The sequence below is a fragment of the Buteo buteo genome, chromosome 23 (genome assembly GCF_964188355.1).
Source record: "Buteo buteo chromosome 23, bButBut1.hap1.1, whole genome shotgun sequence".
Classification (NCBI taxonomy): domain Eukaryota; kingdom Metazoa; phylum Chordata; class Aves; order Accipitriformes; family Accipitridae; genus Buteo; species Buteo buteo.
In genome coordinates, this window is record NC_134193.1 from 22,074,568 (window position 1) to 22,092,081 (window position 17,514).

At 37.1% G+C, this 17,514-nt stretch overlaps 1 protein-coding gene across 5 annotated transcripts in view; it reads right to left on the reverse strand.

Moving 5' to 3' along the window:
- DENND1A (DENN domain containing 1A) overlaps window positions 1–17,514 on the reverse strand; it is a 217,196-nt gene that overhangs the window by 78,800 nt on the left and 120,882 nt on the right. For all 5 annotated transcript variants that reach the window (XM_075054618.1, XM_075054615.1, XM_075054617.1 and 2 more), the window contains exons 12-13: window positions 11,935–12,036; window positions 3,992–4,117 (exon numbers count right to left, since the gene is read on the reverse strand). In XM_075054618.1, coding sequence (XP_074910719.1) covers window positions 3,992–4,117; window positions 11,935–12,036 — 228 coding nt within the window. The remainder of the gene's footprint in view (window positions 1–3,991; window positions 4,118–11,934; window positions 12,037–17,514) is intronic.

Here is a 17,514-nt window from a genome sequence, read left to right on the forward strand (position 1 = left end):
AGCTAATTCTGCTGAAAATGACCTACTTCTGTGAATTAAATATTTAGAAGATAAAAACATTCCCTCTGCAAACAGCAAAAAATCAAAAATTTATAAAAAAGTTGTTCAACTGAACAAAACACTCACATTGGTGTCACTGTTAGAAATTTAAGTAATATTCATAAAGATAACAATCTGCCTCAATACAGCCAAGTAAACACGCTGCTTCTAATGTGTTTTACTGTACTTAATAGCAACAGAGGTTTGTGGAGACAGTAAGTACATCACACGTAACAAATATTCTTCCATACTTAAAATCTGGCTTAACACAACTACAGAAAACACAGGCATACAGTAGAAAGCATAACTGAATCAGTTATTTTGTTACATAAATCTTATGATTAGACTTGCAGACTGTATTATCTGGATATGTTTTTTCATGCAAAAGTTCTAGTTAGTGAAGGCCTCAAAGTTTACAGCAATGGTAACTCATTCATTGTCAGTGTACTGGTTCATATATACATTACATAACCTTGTATCTTTAGAGTAAAAGTTTCTGAACAGAGTAAGAGCTCTTACTATGCTTAGGTATAATGTGACTTCAAAGTCTGCTCTGTGACACATTCTGGGCCTACACGGAATAATGAAAAGTAGCTTTGCACCATTTATCCCAAAAAGTCAACTCATACCAGACGAGATGGTCTATGAAATTAAATAGTCTTATGAGACAAAAGCTATGAAAGGAGGAAAAGCTGCTGCTTCTTTGAATTTATTTCCTAATTATCAATGGTTTTAAATGAACAGTCAGATTTCGTGAGTTATGGGACATGAAACACAAAGAACCACATCATGTTCATTATTGCGTATGGCCCATATTTATGACATGTGAAGGTGAGAAGAGAAAAAACCATAATGGAGGCATTTGAAAATATGTTCCTTTTCCTAGAAGCTATTTCTTCCATTTGCCTTTCTATTTGTCTCGGACACACTGAAATGGTTTTATTTGCAACTGTTACACCAGTAACAGTTTTAAAATAACTTCTTCCAAACAGATATTAAAATTCTAAAGCAAATTATGACAGCCACTGTGGTCTTTGAGGATTCTGATACATCGGTGGAGAGCAATCAAAGATTTGCTGCATACACTTCAATGTTCTTCCACTATTCAACAAGAAACTCCCATCATTCTGTATTTCTACAAGAAGATGTGTATCATGACCACTTTGAACACCTGTTAGTATATAATCTACAAACTCGGCAAACTGAGCTAATCAGCTGACAGGAAATAACAATGAACATAACTGCTGTTTAGAAGATGGAATTATGTGAGAATACAGAAGACTATTTCAAGTGCAGCATTCAAAGTACAGCACAACAGAGAAACAGAGGACTTTAAATTGCAAGATGCCTTACTAATTGCCAGTTACAATGCTTTGTTATTAAATTACAATCCCATTTTCTTTTGTGAACTTAGCAAGTACATTTCCTAATTGTTTTACTGATAACACACTATTGTTTAGAGTTTTGCTGCATTTTCTTAAGATCAGGTTTTCCAAGGGTCTTGAACTAATTTTTAAATGCGATGCTCCTAACAGTAACAAGAACCTCTCTGTAACTGCATTTACTGTTGGCATATTCTAAAACAGAAGTGAAGTATAAAGTAGTTGTATGACCTGTCCAACACCTCACAGGATGTCTGTGGCAAAACCGGAAACAGAATGCAGGTCATTTGACTCTGACATGTTCAGCACACGAAACACTTGCAAATTTTCTTTATCTAAATCTTAATACTGAAATGTATGATCAGAAATTCAATTTTTAATTTAAAAAAGGACTTGGGAAAGAAAGCCCAAAGCCTTGAACATTGCCACTTCCTGATATTAAAATTGGATTTTTATGACATATTTGTGTCATTATCTTTGCGAATTTTCTTTGATGGAATGATAAGCAAACCAATTTCTGCTACTTCCTCAGGTTAGCTGTCCCTCCAAGTTGCACTTTCTAGGGGTGTGCCATTGTCAACTGATTTCAAATATTCATCTTTAGCATTCAGCCTTCAAACTACCAGATGGTATTTCCAGAAAAGCAATTTAAATCTCTATTTTTCTTCATAAATCCCTTAACTAGTTAATCTCACACACACATCCAGGCAAAGCATACACCAATATTCCCAGAGTTGCCTGGCAACTACGGGGAGGAGCATCGGAGAACAAGGAAGCCTGCATGGATGAAGGGAAGTCAGTGTCTCCCTGACACGGATAAAGGAGGCTTACCGCCAGAGTGCCTTCCTGGTTTCATTTTTGTTATTTATATGGACAACTTTTCAATTACCTCCCATTATCTCACCTTAGATGCTTTAAAAGGCCAATACTCACACCCAGACATACATACACAAGTCAATACAATTTATTTTTTCCACACACACAACACATGGATTCCCCCAATAAGATGTGGAAGGACTCACGATGACTTCAAAAGTTGTTTTTGAACCCTGAATATGAATTGTTGAAATGATGCTTATTTGATGGTGATAACTGGACTGCTTAAAATTCAGACTGAGCTATTTTTTTCCTTCTGGCTTTAAAAATAACAAGTAAGACAAACTATAGTACTGAAGAGACTTTAGTTACTGAAATATCTTCGCCCTCAAGAAACACTATGCCTGTAGGCCGACTTCTGGCCTTTCCTTTAATATCATAATTAGATTTATTACTTGTCTGCATGCCGGATCTCTTCATTAATCTTCACAGAACAGGACAATGCTGAATACAACACCTTTTCTCAAGTAGTAAGCCTTCATTCTCACTCCACTCATTTAGCCTCCCCGCTTATACTCAGAACTCATCTTAGCATGTCCCAGTGGCATTCAAGTTCTCCACTGCTACCACCAATTTTCTGTTCTGCCTCCAAACATTTGCAGATGAGAGAAGAAGGTATTAAGACAAAAGTACATTTTGTCCTCTACAGGTATCTTCTTGTTAAGCAGCCATAGGTCTAAACAACAGTAGTTCAAATGAGCCTGTGAACACCACATTGAGATTTATCAGTGCATTTGACTTGTACATGTGTTGGTTTCCCCTCCTTCAGAAACAGGGAATGTAGAATATTTTGGAAATATTCTGTGGATCACTCTGCAGTTAGTACTTTACATCCCCCATATTTCTGGGACATATCTCATTAATTATACTTGAATGTTCCTCATACTATTCACCTTGTTTTTAACTGTTTATCAGCAAAATGTACACACTTTAAAAGGAACCTCCTAAGTACACGGTAGCAAAACCAGAGTGTTACAAAACATGTGGACTGATTTCCCCTGGACTGATTTGTATTGAAGTCCATGAAGCTACTTGCAGTAAGCCAGGAACAGATGCCTCACTAGAAACAATAAACCCCAAGATCAAGTACAGAAAAATCCTTCCCCCACTCAGATGGCACTTAATCGTTGCTAAATAGAGATTAGCTCTGAACCAGAAGCAAGAGATTGAATTTTCCTAACAGAACATTTATCATCAATAGTTACAACTCCAGACATTCTTCATATTTCTGTAAAAGCACAATTTCTTCACTAATTATGTTCTTAAACTCCATGAATCCATAAATTTGCATGTTTCACAGTTAAGCATATATTGTGTAAAAAGTATCTTTTACTACCTTTAAAAATAAAACAATGAATACCCGGGTTTTGCAGTGAGAGAAGATGGTCAACTCTGCACTAGCCTCCTATGATCATTGATTTATACTTTATTATCTGTCTTCTAACTTAACTGTCTTCAAAAACAAGCAACACCCATACCTTTCCATAAGAAGTTTTCTCCCTGTGTGATTGATCATGCTTGTTGCACCTCTTTCTTTTTTGGAGACTGGAACACTGTTTTCAGCACTAGTCAATCAAAGAGCCACAATGCTGACCTTAGTAAAAGTAGTTTATACTATACTTTGAATTCTTGTTAGCTTTTTTCCCCACCATAGCTGCAGATTTACATCTTATGCCTACTAATTTCCTACTTACAGGTTCAATTTTCAGGGCGTTTCTGTAGCTCCCAAAGAAAGATGCTTGTGCTTTTAGAAACGCTCTTGCAACACCATCTCCAGTGGTTGTAGAGACTTTCTTCAATCTGTTCTTCAGTGCAGAAACCTGAAGTCAAACAACAGGTCTAGATCACTCTCATATCACAAACAAAGCTCAACACATTGGGGCACAGCTAAATGAAAAACATGCTAACCACAGCAGCATTTATGACAAAAGTGACATTGAGAATTCAGAGTTGAATTTTTCAGTTCTAAAAGCATTACTTTTCAAGCTGTTTTGCTTCTCTAAGACATGATTGGATTCTATTCAGAAACCAACAGGAAAATCAAAGCTTCATTTCAACCTTCCCTCCTACTTAAAATCCACCATTAACATGCCGTTGAGTACTCTTTTAAAGGTAGTCCATGAAGTTCTGTGTCATTCTTGATTAGAATCCATGAAAGAATTTCAGCTAAATTAATTCAAACATCAGACTAATAGAGAAACGGTTCTGCATAAACAGGCCATCCATCACCGCCAAGGCCAAGAACAAATTCTGCAGGTCTGAAGAATCTGATTGCCACAAATACAAGGTTTCTTTCTTTCAAGGCTATATTCCCTTGTGTTTCAGCAACTTAATGGAAAATAACAAAATGAGAGTTTTATTTATGCATATGGTGGGTTCCCTTGGCTGGCTCCCAGACACCCACCCAGCCGCTCTCTCCCTCCCCCTCCTCAGCAGGACTCGGGGAGAAAACACGAAGAAAAAGCTCGTGGGCCGAGATAAAGACAGGGAGATCACTTACAGATTAGCATCACGGGCAAAACAGACTCAACTTAGGAAAATTAATTTAACTTATTGCCAATTCACATAGAGTTGGATGGTGAGAAACAAAGACAGAAACTCCGCCGCCTTTCTCCCAGCTCAACCTCCCCCCCTCCGTTCCCCGCCTCCTCCCCGAGCGGCGCGGGGCGACGGCAATGGGGGTCGCGCTCAGTCCGTAACAGTTCCTCTGCGCCGCTCCTTCCTCAGGCTTTTACTCGCTCCTCACTCTGCGTGTGGCCTTTTGCCATTTCTTAGAGGCTTTCAGGGAGGCGCGCCGGCTTTGCCGACGGGCTCAGCTGCGCCCGGCGGGGTCTGCTGCCGAACCGGCTGGAACCGGCTGGTGCCGGCGGCGCCTGCACCCGCCGCCCCGGCCTCTCCTCACAGAGGCCCTGCAGCCTCCCTGCCAACGCCCCAGTGCAATCCAGAAAACAAAACCTGCAGGCTTTTTTAAAAGTCTCAGATTAACAAGGACATTCTGTCTACTGAAGTTTTTTCTTCCCGTTTCTCAAGAGATCTAAACCACCTGTGCGCAGGACGGCTCTTCTCTTAACCCTCGCTGCCCTTTCCCTTCCACTGTGGAGGTGTTTAATTACCTCAGGATTCACGGAGCTGCACTTTAGGCGAACAGAGCCCTAACAGTCTCATTACCATTTTACCCAGAAACACTTACCGATCACAACTTAGCAAATATCAACTAAACACATTTCTATGCAGGCAGAGTTAAAAATACCCTGATCCAGGTTACCTGAATATTCTTTTGTTTTCTGTGTACACCAAGGGCTAAAGTTTTAGAGGATTATCCATTACTGTTCTCTGTGCTTCAGAATCTCTCATACATACAAGAAGGCTGTGACTTAGTTTGATGTCTCTTTTCTAGCACTTAGAGCTCAGTAACTACTGAAGTAAGGTTGTGTATCTATATATTATTGTTAGTGACAGCATTTTTCTTTCCCAAACACAAGCTGGGAAAGGAGATAAAAAAAACCTTTCAAAGATTAACATCAGGCTTGCTGTGCCTGTGCTGCAACGGTTATAGGTTACGTTAAATCATTAACAAATAGTTATGTCAGTAGCAATTTTTTGGCATTGCAGACAGAACCAGGACAAGCTAGGTTTCTGAGACAAATCTCACACAACACATAGCAATACAAAAACAACAATCTGGGCACTGATTCTTGAAAGAAATTCAACTAGCACTTTTAGAGGATGCAGTCATGTCATACGCAAAACCTGAGTTTGATGAGATACCTTACACAGAAGACAGGAAGGAGCCACAATTTCGGAAGGAAAGCAGAAAGCCAGGAAATCCCTAGTCATCTTGATTTGCAGAAGAACATGAATGACTCCATAGATACCCATATTATGAATCTAACAGAAATGATTCTATCAATAACTAGCAAATCTTCCTTCTTCAAATGCTATTCTGAAAAACTCCATTGGGGTAACTCTATATACTTCACACTATGCAAGAAATATTGTAGGAATATTATTTACAGAGTAAGATTCTGTTGCAGTGAACATAACTAACTGTGGTTTTGAGAGTATGAATAATACCTCATAAAATATAAGCTGATGGTTCAAATGTTCAAATTAACTTTCAAGACCATCCTCCAGCTCATAACAAAAGCTTATTCTGGTGTCGTGGTTTAACCCCAGCCAGCAACTAAACACCACGCAGCCGCTCACTCACTCCCCCCCCATCCAGTGGGATGGGGGAGAAAATCAGGAAAAGAAGTAAAACTCCTGGGTTGAGATAAGAACGGTTTAATAGAACAGAAAAGAAGAAACTAATAATGATAATGATAACACTAATATAATGACAGCAGTAGTAATAAAAGGATTGAAATGTACAAATGATGCGCAGGGCAACTGCTCCCCACCCGCCGACCGACACCCAGCCAGTCCCCGAGCGGCGATTCCCTGCCCCCCCCTTCCCAGTTCCTAAACTAGATGGGATGTCCCATGGTATGGAATACACTGTTGGCCAGTTTGGGTCAGGTGCCCTGGCTGGGCATGAGAAGCTGAAAACTCCTTGACTATAGTCTAAACCCTACTGAGCAACAACTGAAAACATCAGTGTTATCAACATTCTTCACATACTGAACTCAAAACATAGCACTGTACCAGCTACTAGGAAGACAGTTAATTCTATCCCAGCTGAAACCAGGACATCTGGCCTCATCCATATCTCCAAAATCCTGCCAGATGAGTTGATTTTTTTCTGCGTTGGGGTTTTGCTACCAGCCTGCCTTAGCAGCAAATGGCAGGATGATTTTACTGAACAACTGTTCTTGAGTGATTCAGTTTTATCCCTCCTGTAAGCACATCCCTCACTTCCTCCTTCAGTAGTCTTAGATTTGGGGAGGGCAGGAAAGTGAGTTCTCATCTTGCTATACAGGTGTTAAATATATTATCCATACTGTGCACTGCATTTTTTTCTTTTAAAACTAGATGTTATATTTGCACTTGTGTTTACCAAAACAGCTGCAAAGCCATTTCCTTTTAAATTTTCTGCAGATTCTGCTGTAGAAGGGATTTCATAACAGTTATTTAGTATAACAGAAATAATCAAGAGCATGTCCAGCATTGTTTATAAATCTGAATGCTGTGGCTTATGTGAATGATCCATGCATTAATGAGCCCATAAGCACATATTAATATAATACATGATAACTCATTTAGTCTATCATGCCCATAAAATAAGCTCACTCTTTTTCACTGACATATTGTCTCTCAAGGAGCTCTGTTATTCTCAAAATGTAAAAGCTTAATCAGATTTTCAAACCCGAACAACACACTTCTCCATGTTTGAAGGGGTCTGATGTTGTAGGGATGAAATATGCTTTTATTTCCTATATTAACTTATCTAAACCATTTAAAGGTAGTTCTTAAAAGTGCAATAAAATGTCCACAGCTCTGAGTAACTTCCAAATCCATCTCAAACATTTTTATAAGTGGTTTTCTTCAAACTTTCATGTGAAGATAAAGACCTTGCCATCTATATAGAAGGAAAAGGCTCTACGCTTCATTTTACAACAGACTAAAAGTTCAAAAGGCTAGTCGCAACCTTTCTGTTTCAGCTTCCCTATTTGGGATAGAAACAGAATATTGATAAGTGTTTTGCTAATTCCTTAAGCTTTCAGATCATTTGCTCTCTTCTAAGACTAAATCGAACACCGTAGCATGTCTATTTTATATATGTACATTTTTACTCTTTCAGTCAGCATTATTGTAATAGGCATTGTCATAGTTTTTAAAAAACCAAAATGTTAACAACAACATATTTGAAGAGACTAACAAGTAAGAAAAAAAAATTAAAAATCATGTTTACTCTGGAATAAATTACTACATAAGACAAAGTAGATTATACAAGCAGAATTATGATAGTTTCCTGCCTAAAGAGGTAGTAATACTTTTAAAAAAAATAAGACTGTGACCACTCAATATGAAGATTATTTCTAGCCAAACAGACACATATACATGCAGTCTACCCTGAGAGTGTTTTTAAAGAAGATTTTTATACTTCTGGCAGTTAAGGTTTAAAGGTCAGATTTAAACTATCACCATGTTTCAAAATGCAATCTGTGCAATGCAGCATAATGAAATGGTTCAGTAAAGGTGCTAGTGGAAATTCTTTTAATTAGGTCCAAGGCTTTTCAGTTGTCAACATGAATAAAGCAAGAAACATTCTATTGCAAACATAGTGTAAGAAATAAAAATGGATTCACCTTTAAGAAAATGGTTCTGCTACATAGTTGTAGTTTAGTACTTCTTGCTGTCCTGAAAGCAGTTAATTTCCCACTAAGTGAAAAACAGCAACATAGGCTTCCTACTTGTGGTAACTTGTTAATGAATGGACAACAGTAGCATACACAACTAAATTACTGACAGCCTAAGATATTCATAGGCTAGTGCAAATTTACAATACTCTCACAGCCATCAGATATGCAAGATCTCTTTGGCGCAGTACACTGCATTGCATCAGGGCTTCATTTAATAAAAACTACAAGTTGACAGAGTGAGCTTATGCTTTATTCCTTGTAATATGAAGCTCTGACTACAACTAAGACTAGAAGATGACACTTATTTGGAAATACATGAAAAATCCATAAGGGTTGCATAAAAAAAAAATTACTACCCCCTCTTTGCTATTCCTTGCAACACAGACGGTGGTGTAGGAGACTTGTCAGCAGCAGATGCACTTATTGTAATCACAGTCCTTAATAAATGTCTTTTTTTAATATTGACTATTTTAAAAGGAAAGTTACTTCCCAGGGCGTTCTCATGCTGCCAGATTTTCAGCAATATAGCAGAAGCAGAAGGTGAAGGAGGGACAGTTTTTCACATTTCAAATAGTTCATCAGTAATGCAGTAGTACACACCTTGATTTTCAGGGACCTGACCTGAACAGTTCAGGAAGTCTGACTGCTAGCAGGTACTGCTGAGGTACACCAAGGCAAAGAAATTACTTAATCTGATTCTGCTGGAACTGTCTCAATGCTATCCAGCTCCTTTAACATAAATGTTAACTGGAAAGACATTTCACTGTAGCCTATGTTCATTTGGATCCTAGGAGTAAAAGATTATAAGAATAGTTCATTCCCAAGAATCAACAGTTTAGGTAGCAACATCACTATCATGAAACTCAAGCACAACTCACTACCTGAAGCTCTAAAATAATCATAGGACCTCATTTACTTGATTAAAAAAAACTGTTCAAGGAAAGGGGGGAAACTGCTTTAAAAATTTTCCACCAGATTAATTACCTCATGGTGAATGCATCACACAGAAGATGTTTTTCCTCACTGTTGAATATAGATAGATTTAATTTAGCAAAGTAAATTTTGTGTCTATTCAGCAGGGCATGAATTGCTCACTGTTCACATTAGGTAGCAAAACTGGCAGAATAGTTTGACATAACAGCCATTTACCATCATGAAACTGTTGAAGACATTTTTAGTTTCTCAGATCATAAATGCATCTGTTTAGACTGAGACCAGTGGGGAGACACACTCCCAGAATCTCCCCATCCTCCCAGGGAAGCAAAAGGAAAAAAAAAAAAAGGAAAAAAAAAAAAGAAAAAAAAAAAGTATAATGGATTGGCTTTAGAGTCTCCCTGCTGAGATGAACAACTTGATCCACTTACAGTTCCAAACACATGATGCATGAAAGAACTGACAGAAATTCAATTCTTGCAAAGAAGAGCAGCTGCTCTCTAGTGGTCAAAGCCAAATACTAAGCAGTCTGAAGGAAAGGAAAAGACCTAGAGGAGAATACTTCATTATCTAGGTAACTAAAATAATGCAACAAAGCTAAATAAGACATAAAGACTGATCCCAAACATTAATTACACAACGCAACACGATTCAAGTTAAGGCTTTGTTGCGACAAATATTAATCCCAGCTGTATTTATATAGCAGTTGTGAAAAAAAAATACACCATGTACGCTATTTGTGAGCCATGCCAGTTAATTGAATTTGCTGGCAGCACTTCCTCTGCTATGCTCCAAACATCCTCCAAGATAAAAATGTAGCTTTTAAATAGACCTGTGGAAAACTGAATCAAGAAATTTGAACTAATAAAACACAACTCTCTACTGTTATAAAAGTGGAGTAAAAGTAAATAATGAAAGGAAGGAAGTCTCTTAAAATTTATTACATTCCAAAGCTTGAAGTTCTGTGTTTATTGGTGAAGTCTCTTCTGATGTTCTACAGTGCGCCTACAACAGCTCCTTTAATGAAGTCTCATAAAATCTAATATAATACTTGATTGTTGACAAATCATATGCATGTTTGAGGCCCCGCACTCACTATATCCAGACATTTCTTACATAATTCCATGAAATTTACAAGTCTGTCATTCCCCGGGTTGTGGATAATGGCACGAGCGATGACCAGCTGGCAGATTTGGATGCTGGGAGTGAAATCAAAATGAAAAACTATATAAAGCCAGAAAAATTCATGGAAGTAACTTTTATAGACTAAATGCTTGACTAAAACCAAAATGTTCACAATCAAGATGGACCTTTCATCCAGAGCTCACTGTTTTCGAAGAATGGATCACACCACAGATCATAGAGAAATGACGGGATGTCACAGTAGGAGGCACTGGGTATGCACCATTACTTGAGTTTCTCCTCAAACAGACCAGCTTATATTGAGCTCCCTGCATATCAATTTTATTTCTCAGCTACACATAAAAAGGTATAGATCTAACTGTCAGCACAGTATTTTGAACTAGTAAAAGAAATCCAGATTTTCCCCTGCCGTTTTCTCCTAAACAGTCACCCTCTGACTTAAAAATGGCTTCTTACACTCTTACTCACTTTACTGCTCTTCCATCTCAGCTTCTTTAGCGAAGATGATTACAGCAGAAAGTAGCAAGCTGGATGTATTTTTGTCCCATTAAAGGAAAAGATCAAATATTTATACAACTTTCCTATCAAGTTATTAAAAAATAAATAAATTACCAATAAAAAGTTTGAATGAGAAAGAAAATAAGTTCCGAATTATATGCACTGAGCGGTGCTAGAAGTGAATATGAAGTAGTCCATTTGATATCATAAATCAGGATGTAAAATGCACAAAGTTCATTAAAGCTCACCTGGGAGAAGTCACAGGGAAAAAAACACACAATTTTATTTGCAAGCAAAAGTTATCTAAAAATGCATGATTTTTTTTCCCCAATGGAATGGATAAAGATGGTTTAAAATAGTAGTATTTTTTCACACCATGAAGAAAGAAGTTCGAATTTTTGTTTCCTGTTCAGCTGTACCATAACCTGTGTGTTTTTCATTTGCCTTTTTTACCCATAAAAGACTAACTCCTCAGATGACCTGAAACTTGAGAGTGCCATTCCAAAACTGAAACTGGGTTGCTGCAGCATTACTAGCTTATGTGAGCATTAGCTAATTTTCATTAGGAGGCTTAAAAATATGTCTGCAAATATTTAAACAAACATTCCTTAACACTTCAAAACAGGAAAGAATTGAGGTAAAGCAGTTTACTTATAATAATGAAAGTAACCCAATGAGACACCTCAGTTACAAACCAAACAGGTCAAAAGGATTTACACTTTTAAGTAACGGAATAGTTGGATAAATCATTTCATACATACCACATCATTAGGAAGGCTCTGAAGGTCATCAAAAGGGGTCTCCAGTGTGTTCGTGTCTACATTAAGAATCACTACATCTTCCAGGGCCATGTTTCGTACTTTCTAAATATGAGAAAATTCAAGAAAAGGGAAAGGAAAATAAAAGTATGAAGAGTTAAATTTTATGCATTAAGGACACAAGTGATGGCGTAACATCATGGCATTACAAAACTTCAAGCATTTTAAAAACAACCAACAGTCCTGTCTCTCTGTCATCCTTTGCTTTATTTATTCACATTTTACAGTGCTGAAAAATTAACCTTCAATTTGCAGAGGGAAGTTCTTAACATTGTGCATACTGAAATTTCTGAAACCAGAGAGTTACTGTTTGTGATTATTCAAGCAGAGATTTATTTCAAGCAACTCTACTAATGCTTGTCTTAATTCTGGTATCCTGTTTGCACATTTAGCAGTTTCTAGGTGAGTAAAGATTTCAAATATATCTTTTTATATTTAGAAATTAATTTAAAGAACAATAAATAGTGGCTTTTCTAGGAGTTGAGAGTTGCAGTAAGTCAGGGATGGGAACTTGTTTCCAAATTCCAGGTTGAATTTTGGAACTCCAATAGAGACAAGTTTACAACTGTATTTAAGTAAAATGGACACTACCAGAGGTTAATAAATAAATAATTAAAAAGGAAAAAGGAAGAAAAAAAAAAGCTAAGAGAAAAATAACTCCACCACATCCTGGTCTCTTAATGTTCAGCAAGTCTAAACTTTTTATCCTGTTCCCATGAACTGAGAGAAAGAAATGTCTCTAATCTAGTTTGAGTGTTAACATCATCTGTAATAGTACATGGACATACAAAAGAAAAGCACAACCTATTTCTTAAAAGAACGATCATTAGTACCTTTGACTTTAAGAGTCTAAAGGTATTGGTGATCTAAGCAAATTTAAACATTGTCAGACTTTATTTCCCTGCTTAAAAAACAGTAAGTGAATCACTGATATGAAACAGAGCAGCATTTAAATATTTATTTTAACACTTTTTCCACTAACAGGAGATTTTTTTTTTTGACTGCCTAATCATACATATTTAAGCCCTCTTCAAATAAAGTTTTGAAAATTCAAAGTCAGAAAAAGTGGAACTATAGAATATGGTAATCAAGGAAATTTCCCAGTGACACTGTAAACAAACGTTTAAGTACCTACATACCTATACGTAGGACCAAATGCAAGTTACTGAACAGGAAAATGAACAAAAGCATACTCAATTTTTAATTAAGGTTTTGCAGGGTGGGGGGAATTTTTTCCTTTAAAAGAAAGGAACTAAAGCTCTAAAACAATGGCAAAGTTGAGCCTTAGGCATCTAAATAATTACCTTCAGTTTTCAAGGCTCAGTCCTCTGTCTATAAAGAAAACTGCTGGGTACTTGGGGGGGCAAGGGGGGGGCGGAGCCAACAACTATAAAAAACACTTTGAAGACATTTAAATTTAGGTCTTCCATGAGAAATTTCTTTAACTTAAATGGAAGAATATTATATTTAATGCTTTCCATGTAAAAAGCAGAAGTACTGCATGACAAACCAGGTACTTTCTTCTATATTTCAGGAACCAAAGGTCACTCTGTTGGCTGCATCTGATAAACTCTAAAGCAATCCAGGAGTCTTGCTCCTTCTAGGAGTCCGGAAGCACCAGACAAACTGATTTGCTCCTTCCTGTTTCAGAAAATTAAAAATCTCACTTATACTCAGAGGAGTCTAAAAAGCTCCAACAAAAAAGTCTTGCAATGTACTTAACCAAAGCCAGAAGCTTGTCAAAATCGAGTGCTAGTAGGACAAGACAGAAGGTATTAAAACCTTCTCTTGATTCTTGTCGAAGAAGCAACAAACATGTGCTTGAACTTGTCAGTGGGTGTTTTTGTAACTTTGGTGATGAATCTGCACCTTCCCTTCAGCCAAATATTGGGATTTTCTGTAGCAAAGAATAGGCTTGTGGCAACCGGGTATCTGCCAAGGAGTATAGTCCAAAAGGATGTTGCTCATGGTGCAAAGACTATAAATGCTGATCAACATAATCTTCTCCACACAAGGCCCAGAAATAATTGTATCCGAAAGGAAGGCTAATATTAAACTCTGCTGTGCCATACCTTTACACCATCATGAAGAGCACAACCTTACTGTAAACCTTCTCAATATTTGTATTAAGACAGTGGATTTCCCTGGAGACAAACCCTCAAATTGAATGAAACACTTAAGACTAACTTGATTAATAGCATCTGTCTTGCAATGCATTTGAAAAAATATGATTTTTCAATGGTCCGATTGTGGCTCATCCTAGACAAATAGAGACTGACCAGTTCATCTTAATCCTTATCTGGTTTTATTATCTTTTCTTTCACTATAATCTTTGACAAAGGTTATTATCAGATAGTTACAAGGGCTTTTATCAAATAATCACATGGTTCTTTCACTAAACATAGTACCTATCAACCCAACTGGCCTGGAAATAAAAGTATTTATTCTCTTGTTGGAATTTTAGTAAAAATTCCCAGCATCCAACTGCATTTCTCATATTAAATCCCATTGGACTCTGAATCACAACTAATTGTAGATCGTTTTCACAGGTACACTTCGAGTGTTGTCGTAATTTTTTCAAAATATGAAGGGACAGCCACTAAGCCATATACAATCACATTCCACATTTCACAACTTCCTCAACATTGAAACAAAATTTAAAAAATAAGTGATACCTGTGAAACAGAATGGACTATATTCAGTATGTTCATATTTTGCTGAAAAAAATGTGAAGAAGCAAAGAACAAGAAGAAATATGAACATTACAGTTTCCTTATCTAATATTACTACAGACTAGGGATTTGCTGAGTCAAGTGATTCAGCAAAAATGTGTGTCACATATCACTACTGCAAACCTTTCTTAACCATCCTTACCGAATTACTTGTAGCCATAATGAATCATCTAAAAAACATCAAATTGAACTAACATCTACACCTGCCTTTTATTTTAAATGTCTCTTTTTAAAAGAGTGGAGAGGTATGGAAAGCTGGTTTAACAAGCACACTGAACCCATTGTTTATGGCCTCTATAAACATGGCTTAGTAAGAATTACTGACTTAATCAGAGAGAACTTATCTCCTGGTGAAAAGAGCACTTTAAATTTCAGAAATGGCACCTTTACTGTGAAAATCTCTTAACTTTTCAAACAAACTCCAGGGGGCCTTAAACACCAGGTCAGTAAATAAGCAGCAGTTAGTGCGTCTGTCCTGCTCACAAGCAGCCAAACACTTGAAGTATTTTAAATGTTTTATGTGAAAGTTTGCAAAAACACTAAGAAACTATATTCTAATGGAAGTATTAAGGGGCGCTCCTCTGCATCACTCAGATCACATGCTAGAAGCAATATTCATCAATAACAGTAACACCAGTTTATACTAAACGTTATTTTATTATCACTGTCTACAGTTGGCAGTTTTTGCATTTCCTACCATAAAAAATCCCAAGTTAAACTTCTTTCAGATGAACAATTTTATGGAATAGTTCACTTAAAACCCCCCAAAACCAACAACAACCTCCTCCCCCCCAAAAAACAGGTTTGCATAACTTCATGGCTAAATTGGTGCCAAAACATAAACCCAATTGATGACAAAGTTTCATAACCAGATACAAATGTGATTAAGATATTAAAAAATGTTGTAACAGAAAAAAGAAAATGTACCTTCCACCAATTCTTTTGGAAAGGTAAAACTCTTAACAAAAACTAACTTTCTTAGTAGCTAGTTTGTACATGATATTTGAAATTATTATGAAAGTATGATTCACAACAAGTCTAAAATCCATTTGCTTAATGACTTGTCTCTACTTAGTTAATAGTTTCCATTTATTTTCTTAAGAAAAACACAACACCGCAGACAACAATGTGTCAATCTGGCTGCCAGAAGCAGGAAAGGCAACGGATATAAAATTTTATTATTTCATGCCCCAACAGCAGCCAGAAGGACTTAATGAAATCACCCTTAGATTTACAATCTGAAATAGCTATTCAGCAGACAAATCTGGTTAAGCTGGATGTGCCCCCTGACCTCTCAACCCTTTGATCTGGGCACAGCAGGTGGGCTGCTGCCCCCTCCTGTGCATCTCCCACTCTTCCGCCCATCTCCCAACCTTGATGTGCAGTACCCTGATCCTGTACAGGTGATTCTCAAGATCCTTATCACAAGCAGCTGTTGCCAAATGAGTGACAAACATCAATAGTGTTGGTCGAATGCCATTGTACAACAGAAGAAAAACCTTCTACACTTACTGGTAAGTCTACTTGGTACTGCAGTATTTGCCTTTCTTAAAACTTAGCCCTCAAACATCCCAGCCCCCCAGAATCTCTTATTAAATCACAGTTATTATTTTCATTTTTCCAATAATTGGACAAAAGACAATTCCATAAGTAATTTGTCATATTTTTAAATGCATTTTTATCAATAGTCCTGAAACCATGTAGAGCCATATTTATAATATTTGTGAGTGACTAAATGACATTTAGTTTTCTAAGACCTGGATTTAAGTGTGTGTGTGTGCATATATATATATATATAACCCCTTCATTTAAACCCTGTAAAAAAGCTACACTTCTTCAGTTATAGCTAGAAAAGGCAGTGATTTACTAAGTATGAATGGATGGAAAAAGCTAAATATGACTCCTCACCCCAATCAAAAAATATAATTAACAATTAACACTACCACTGGAAGATGCCAGTGGTCAATGAATTCTCAGGGTGTCTTATGCAGCAAGGGGAAATCAAGTGGCACTGTCAGGACTAAGCTCAAGCTCATGTAACCTGTTTCTCAGAGTTCGTTCGCTCAGACTCCATGCATACTAACTGTCATATTATCAGACTGGATCACAAACAGAGCATCCTCACGCCTACCTGAAAAAGACCAGGTAAATATGCTAAAAGTGCTAAAGTGCTTCCAGAATATGTGCGTGGGGTTCAGAGGACTGAACACACAGGTCTCCATTCATCTGTCTGCATAAGGAAGAGACTATCGACATTATGTGAACTCAGCTGCCGTGTCCTACCATATCAAACACAGAATGAATTTTAGTGAACCTTCTTCTCCTAACATGAACGTATTTACTCATACCAGGTTAAAATAAAACAAAAATCTGCTCATATAGGTTTTATGACATGCACAACTGTCCTTTATGCTTAGGAAAAATGTTAAAAAAATCATTCTGACAAATCCAATGTGAAGTTTCACACACAAGTTCATTATGGATAATCTTGCAAGAATTAAAATTCTGAAGTCCCAGAAAAAGTCCTTGAGTGACTGGAATATATAAAAAAAAAAGTATAAGAAATACTTTTCTAATTATTAACTTTAACTCTAAAGGCTGGTTTTGTGCCCTGAATGGAGCATGCAAAGGGTGGCCGTTATTGTTACTTGAATGACTGGAAGCCTGGCACAGAAGAGTATGCTGCCAGCAGCTCAGTATCTGACAGCTAAACACAACTATCCCCACTGGTTAATCAAAACCACATGTGCCTAAATTCCAATAGGTAGTCTACTAGGTCAAGGGCATTTCT